Raw genomic sequence first — 8,218 nt, forward strand, 5'->3', positions numbered from 1 at the left:
ATTGTTGTTTGGCGGGTCTGGCCTGGATTCGAACCCGCCACCTTAGGTGTGTGTGGCTGGCGCCTTAGCCACTTGAGCCACAGGCACCGAGCCTGTAGTTGTTTTTTAAATCTTACTGATCTTCATCTTATTTTATTTCTCTTTATGTAAAACTTTTGCTTTGCATTATTAATGAGCTGATCACCAGGGTTTTTTGTTTTCTAATACTAAATGGAAGTCATATATATTGTCCAAGTAGGTTCACTCATAAAAATAGCTAACATTGGCCACTCGTAAAAATAGCTAACATTGGCTGGGCACAGTGGTTCACACCTTTAATCCTAGCACTCTGGGAAGCCCAGGTGGATTGCCTGAGCTCAGAAGTTCGAGACCAGCTTGAGGAGGAGCAAGACCCATCTTAAAAAACAGCTGGGTATTGGCTCTGCGCCCATAGCTCAGTGGTTATGGTACCAGCCATGTACACCAGGGTTGGTGGGTTTGAACTCAGCCTGGGTCTGCTAAACAGCAATGACAACTACAACGACAAAAATAGCCAAGTGTTGTGTTGGGCACCTGTAGTCCCAGCTACTTGGGAGGCTAAGTGAGAGACTCACTTAAGCCCAAGGCTTTGAGGTTGCTGTGAGCTGTGATGCCACAGCACTACCAAAGGCGACGTAGTGAGACTCTGTCTCAAAAAAAAAAATGAAAATAAAAATACTTGGGTGTTGTGGCAGGCGCCTGTAGTCCCAGCTACTTGGGAGGCTGAGGCAAGAGGATCCCTTGAGCCCAGGAATTTGAGGTTGTTGTGAGCTACTGATGCTATGGCACTCTACCCAGGGTGACAAAGTGAGACTCCGTTTAAAAAAATAATAACGGGCCAAGCTCAGTGGCTCATGTCTATAATCCTAGCACTCTGGGAGGCCAATGCAGTGGATTGCCTCAGCTCACAGGTTTGAGACCAGCCTGATCCTGTCTCTACTAAAAATATAAAAACTGAGGCAAGAGGATCACTTGGACCCAAGAGTTGGAGGTTGCTATGAGATATGACACCACGGCACTCTACCTAAGGTGACAACTTGAGACTGTCTCAAAAAAAAAAAAAAACTACAGAAAAAAATTAGCCAGGCATAGTGGTACACAACTATAGTTCTATCTATTAGGGAGGCTGAGACGAGCAGATCACTTGAGCCTAAGAGTTTGAGGCTGCAGTGAGATAGGATCATTCATCTGCACTTCAGCCTGAGGGACAGAGTGAGACCCTCTCTCAAAAGAATAGCAATTATAAACCTGTGAACATGTGTTTTTTTTTTTTTTTTTTTGCAGTCTTTGGCTAGGGCCGGGCTTGAACCTGCCACCCCTGGTATATGGGGCTAGTGCCCTACTCCATGAGCCACAGGCACCAACGTGGTTTTTTTTATGTGAATGGATGTGTCCATTTCTTGTGGCTTTATACCTAGGTGTAGAACGGGTGGGTCATGTGATAACTATGTTTAATATTTTGAAGAACCATCATGCTATTGAAATAACATTTTGAAGAGATGTTCTCATTGTCTCTTAGTGTCTTCCGTCTGAAATCGAAGTAAAATACAAAATGGCTGAATGTTATACAATGCTAAAACAAGATAAAGATGCCATTGCTATACTTGATGGGATCCCTTCAAGACAGAGAACTCCCAAAGTAAGTTGTATGAAGAGTTTATGTGTTTCTCTCCTCTCCAACCTTCCCTTTCATTTAATCCTGCTCCTTTCATGTTTTCTCCATAAAATGCATCAGGGAGCCCATCTGAGCAGTTTACTATGATTGTCTTGCTCACTTGCTTTTCCTGTAAATGAAGCAGGGGTTCAGAAAGATAAATGATTGACTTAGTTATGAGACCCTGAAAACTCAGCTGATGAAAATGATAGGTAGAGAATACTAAAAGTGCTTATTCTTTGGTATTTCTTACTGTAGGAAATAATTTATTTGCAAAACAGTTCTAAGTGACAAAAACAGTTTTTTAGAACTTGATTTTTTGCTTTAATAGGTATACCCATTTGTCCATGGGAATGATTTTATTAATCTCTTCATTTTCAAAATCAAGACTATAAGATCACTTTGCACTTATTTATGTGTGGATTGTGTTAGTTTGACAATGTATCATAGTGAAAACAATACCTTTAACTGGTGTCTTATTTGAGTTTAGGGCATATAAGCTATGTGCGGTGTAAACTTAAGCAAGTTACCAATCTCTGAGCTTTTACTTCTTTTTTATTTATAAAATGAGAGAGTATTTTCCTTTTGTAAAAGTTAAATAAGTTCAGTAAGTGCAAATACTTTTTAAAGTACTGTTCTGGGTGTGGCGCCTGTAGCTCCAGCTGCTAAGGCGCCAGCCACATACACCAGAGCTGGTGGGTTTGAATCCAGCCCAGGCCTGCTAGACAGCAATGATGACTGCAACCAAAAAATAGCTGGGTATTATGGTGGGTGCCTGTAGTCCAAGCAATTGGGAGGCTGAGGCAGGAGAGTTGCTTGAGCCCAGGAGTTGGAGGTTGCTATGAGCTGTGATGCCACAGCACTCTACCCAGGGTGACGGCTTGAGCCTCTGTCTCAAAAAAAAAAAAAGTACTATTCTGTAAGAAGTGTTACATTAGGTATCTGATCAGTTTTTTTTCTGAAGCCTACTTTAGAACAGTGGGAATCTTTGCTTTTGTGATTGAATTCATATCAGTATTTAAAAAAAAATTTTTTTTTTGAGACAGAGTCTCACTATCTCACCCTGGGTAGAGTGCAATGGTTGTCACAGCTCACAGCAACTTCAAACTCTTGGGCTTAAGGGATTCTCTTGCCTCAGCCTCCCAAGTAGCTGGGACTACAGGTGCCCACCACAGTGCCCGGCTATTTTTTGTTGTAGTTGTCATTGTTATTTAGCTGGCTTGGGCTGGGTTTGAACCCACCAGCCTCAATGGGTGCCGTAACCACTGTGCATGAGTGCTGAGCCAGTATTTAAACTATTAATATATTCTCTCATGTTACCCACCCTCCTGACATGGTTGAAAAACTATTCTGTGCTTAGTAGTAAGGAATTTTATAGACAAGATGTGTTAATCCTCTTGACCCTAAAAGAAAAAGTAATTTAAGCAGTATGGACTGCTTAGATTGTATTTTAGTTAGTATATTTAAATGAGTGCTGCTTCATCCAAATGTTGCTTAATATTCTAAGTAACCAAACTTGATGAGAACATGTTCCAGCAGCTGATATTGAGGAGTTACTTATAATTTCTTTTCCTTCCCTTTCCTTCTCCTCTCCTTCCCTTTCCTTCCCCTCTCTCTCCCTCCTTTCTTCCCATTATTTACTGTTTTGTTTTCTTTCTTTCTTTTTTACTTTTTCTTTTTTTTTGAGACAGAGTCTCAAGCTGTTGCCCTGGGTAGAGTGCTGTGGCGTCACAGCTCACAGCTTAAGCAATTCTCTTGCCCCAGCTTCCCAAGTAGCTGGAACTACAGGTACCTGCCACAACACCTTGCTATTTTTGTTGTTGTTGTTGTTTAGCTGGCCCAGGCTGGGTTTGAACCTGCCAGCCTTGGTGTATGTGGCTGGTGCCCTACCCACTGAGCTACAGGTGCCGCCCCCCCACCCCCTTTTTTTTATGAGACATGGAGTCTTACTCTGTTGCCCTGGGTAGAGTGCAGTGGCATCACAGCTCATACCAACCTTAAACTCTTGCCTCAACCTCCTGAGTAGATGGGACTACAGGTACCCACCCATACGCTTAGCCATTTTTTTTTGTTTTCAGTACTGGTGGGGTCTCACTCTTGCTCAGGCTAGTTTTGAACTCCTGAGCTTAAGCAATGCACCTGCCTAGGCCTCCTAAAATATTAGAATCATAGGCATGAGCCACCACACCTAGCCTGTTTTCTGAGTTTTTAAAACTAAGATATTTCTAGAGTGTATTTTGTAATGGTGACTGCTGTTAAAACCACTTGGAAGTCTCCAGGTAAATCTTTGAAGCTAAAACAAACCCCACTTGGAAGTATATTATGAACATAGTAAGTGTGGATGCTATATACTAAATGTGTCCTAGTAACCTATGAAAGTCGTCTTTTATCCCAAGAATAATTTGTTTGCATATATGAAGAGTATTTGGTGCTATACTCAAAGTATCTTCCTTTTGAAAGAAGACATTTTGATTTCATTATAAACTTTGAAGGTTACTGTTAACTTATCTTAATAAATGTACCATAATTTCCTTCTTAATGACTTGTGGATGTTTGGAAGGCACTTTTGAAAATGGATAATGGCAAAGATGCTCAGCTTTGTAGTATCCAGTGCTTAGGGTTTATAGCCATCATTCTAAGAGGGACTAGAGCAGTGGTTCTCAACCTTCCTAATGCCATGACCCTTTAATACAGTTTCTCATGTTGTGGTGACCCCCAACCATAAAATTACTTTCTTTTTTTTTTTTTTTTGAGACAGAGCCTCAAGCTGTCACCCTGGGTAGAGTGCTGTGGCATCACAGCTTACCGCAACCTCTAATTCCTAGGCTCAAGCGAGTCTCCTGCCTCCGCCTCCCAAGTAGCTGAGACCACAGGCGCCTGCCACAATGCCCGGCTATTTTTTGGTTGCAGCCGTCATTGTTGTTTGGCGGGTCCGGGCTGGATTTGAACCCGCCACCTTAGGTGTATATGACTGGCTCCTTAGCTACTTGAGCCACAGGCACCGAGCTCATAAAATTACTTTTGTTGCTACTTCATGAAAATAATTTTATGGTTAGGGGTCACCACAACATGAGGAACTGTATTAAAGGGTTGCGCCATTGGGAAGGTTAAGAACCACTGGACTAGAGGAATCTGCATTTTTTAGGAAAACATATCCTTCATTCTGTAGAGCTCTTGTAGCTAGGAGCAAGCGAAGATGTGTGTCTCAAACATAAACCCATAATATTTACAGTTTTTCTTTCTTGTCCGTTAGGGAGTTAACTGGCTTCTCAGTCTGTGTAAAGGACAAGGAAGTGAGTCAAAATACGTCTAAATGAACGTCTGTTAATGTATGGTAAACACCACCACACATTCCCTCACATTTTAAAGGAAAATTCCAGTGTGAGATTATCAAATCTTGGTAAATCTTCACTTTTTAAGGGTAAACTTACCTACATACAATTTATCAATTCAGCTTTTAGAAGATGATTACTGCTTGTATTTATAACTGGTGGAACATGGCTTTATGATGTTCCCAAATAAGGATCTGTTATAAAAAGAATTGACTTTTTCTCTAGGCAATACTTGAAACTCATTCTTTCAAAGTGATAGTGAAGTAGCTTAAAGGAAAATTTGATATATGTTGAAACAGATGATCCATCAGTCAGTTTGTTAGTAACATGCAATCAAGAGAGAATCTTAAATTTATTTAACTTTTTATTTTCTTAAGGAATGACACCAGTACTGGAGTTTTCCTTTAAGTACCTTCCTTTGCATTTTCAAAATAGCCTAATATGGGAAATCTGAGGCCAAATAAATAGTTTTATTTCTAGTATCTCCTTGTTTGAATTAGTGTGAATTGATGTTATACTACATTGTTCTATATAATTGGAATAGATGTTGTTCATCTTCAGACTATTCTTCTGGGTAAATATCTGGCATACCAAGCCAGATAATTAAAGAGATTGGGGTTTGACCTTTTTCTTTGGTGCCTTCACATTTACTCCTTCCTTAGGTTGTGTTCAAGATCCAGTAATTTTAAATTAGAATATTATATCTATCACTTTGTACTACTGAGAAGGTTATTTATTCCTTCCCTATAACTTCTACATTGTTTGGAACTTTTAGGTTTTCTCAAATTTTCGCAGTAGCATTTTTAGGTAGGACTATTTTAAAATAGCATTACGAAGTTACATATTTAAGTTGTGCTAAAATGCAGATGTCTGCACTCACTGATTTAAATAATGTAGCTTATCTCTGGATCATTGTCATCTCTGGAGATCAGTTTGAGTTTGATATTTGTAACCTTTCTTTGGTGAGTTACTACCTGTGGATCAAAGCTTTAAGTGTTAGGTTAAAGTTTAGTCACAAGTCTAATAATCAGAGAAAAGCCAAGCGTTGTACTTTGTTCATTCTTCTGTATCATTTCCTTTTGGGGGAAACTTACCTGATCCTTCTTAACTAGCTAAGAGTTTCTTACTTTCTTGTAACTTAATATTAACTGAATTTAAGATATGTCAATTTGAGCACTTCTGAGGTAGCTCATCTTTTGCCTTTTCTTATATCAAGAAAGAATCAAGGTAATGAACATTCTGTAACATTTCTTAAATGAACATTATTCCTATTTCCAGAGGCAGCAGCTTTGGTCCAGATGTTACTGGCCTTTTGGTTAGGTAAGTGAGAAAGTAATGTGACTTTTCTCTTAGAGATGCAAGTACCTAGGAAAGCAGGGTAATGATTTCTACTTTCTTTGGAAGAATGGGGTTAGTCTTCCTTTACTTACACAGGGCTGTGGGTAGGGCTATGGTAGTAGCTGGTAATGAACATCAGGACTTTTTCACGGTGAGGTATTTTCTTTGCATTACACACTTATTTTACTGTCCATTGTTTGTGTCTGTACAGATAAACATGATGCTGGCAAACCTGTACAAGAAGGCTGGTCAGGAGCGCCCTTCAGTTACCAGCTACAAGGAAGTACTGAGGCAGTGCCCTTTAGCCCTGGATGCCATTCTAGGTACAGATAATTTTCTGCTTGTTTTCATGGAGTGTTTATGTCAAAGATAATAGTTTTCAAATCTTGACTATACATCAGAATAGCTTTGTTTTGGAAGGCTGGGTGCAGTGGCTCACCCCTGTAATCCTAGCACTTTGGGAGGCTGAGGTGAGTGGATTGCCTGATCTCAGGAGTTCGAGACCAGCCTGAGCCAGAACAAGACCCTGTCTCTAAAAAAAAGTAGCCAGATGTTGTGGTGGGCTCATGTATTTTCAGGTTCAGGAGGCTGAGGCAGGAGGATCACTTGAGCCCAAGAGTTTGAGGTTGCTGTGAAGTATACCACCATGGTGCTTTACTGAGGGCAACAAAATGAGACTCTGTTTCAAAAAAAGAAGAAGAAAAAAATAGTAACTTCGTTTTTTAAAAGTTTCTACCAGAGAGCAATTCAGTAGGGATTAATTGTCACATATTTGATCAAGAAATATTAAATTATGGTCTTTCCATCATATGCATCTTAGAATTAGGGAAGGGGTTGCCTTGTAGCCTAGGGAAAATAGAGTCCATTGCTTCTTGCATTATAGAAGAAAGATGCTGTGCCTCACCTTCTTTATTTTGCTTTCTGTTGAATTAGGTTTGCTGTCCCTTTCTGTAAAAGGTGCAGAAGTGGCGTCAATGACAATGAATGTAATCCAAACTGTGCCTAACTTGGACTGGCTCTCTGTGTGGATCAAAGCATATGCTTTTGTGCACATTGGCGACAATTCGAGAGCAATCAATACCATCTGGTGAGAGTCACAAAGTTAATTCATTGTTCTTGAGGCTCTTTCCCTCTCTGGAGATCTGTGTTAGTCTTTTAATGTACCAAAAGGTCCCAGATGTACTAATCTCTGTTGGAGACTTGTAAAATGTAAACTTGAGCTGAATTCAGCTTTGTGCATACAAAGATAGTAATTCTTGCAAAGCACACTGCCTTAGTTTGTTTCTTGAACCTGGAAGAAAATCTTTTTGGACTCTTTCCCCCCAAAACATGGTGTATTGTGGCATCTGACTTGGGTATTTTTCTTAGGACTGGAATTTTCTTTTTATTACTCAGATGAAGTCCAAGGACAAGAGTCTGGCATTTGTGTTGTGCAGAGTCACCCAGTTGAGTAATAAGTATCTGTCACTTGCGAATGACGTGACCTTTAACACCATGTATTATATGTTGTCCTCTGAAAAGCTGCAACATGAATGTTCTTTGTTGGTAGTGAGTTAGTTCTACTTTATTCCATGTATTTACTATCTTATCCTATAACTTTCCTTAAATTGTAAGCTTAAAATAAGAAAATACATGGCACGTGGCTCAGTGCCTGTAGCTCAGCGGCTAGGGCGCCAGCCACATACACTGGAGCTGGAGGGTTCAAACCCAGCCCAGGCCTGCCAAACAATGACATCTACAACCAAAAAATAGCCGGGCATTGTGATGGGCACCTATAGTCCCACCTACTTGGGAGGCTGAGGCAGGAGAATCACTTGGGCCCAGGAGTTAGAGGTTGCTGTAAGCTGTGACACCACGGCACTCTACTGAGGGCAAC

General features: G+C 40.4%; 1 protein-coding gene across 1 annotated transcript in view; it reads left to right on the forward strand.

Moving 5' to 3' along the window:
• Positions 1-8,218, forward strand: part of ANAPC7 (anaphase promoting complex subunit 7) — a 31,033-nt gene that overhangs the window by 11,478 nt on the left and 11,337 nt on the right. The window contains 3 exon segments of the mRNA XM_003795996.3: positions 1,538-1,657; positions 6,554-6,665; positions 7,276-7,429. Coding sequence (XP_003796044.2) covers positions 1,538-1,657; positions 6,554-6,665; positions 7,276-7,429 — 386 coding nt within the window.

This window comes from Otolemur garnettii, unplaced genomic scaffold, assembly GCF_000181295.1.
Source record: "Otolemur garnettii isolate 467f Iridium unplaced genomic scaffold, OtoGar3 scaffold00099, whole genome shotgun sequence".
Taxonomy (NCBI): domain Eukaryota; kingdom Metazoa; phylum Chordata; class Mammalia; order Primates; family Galagidae; genus Otolemur; species Otolemur garnettii.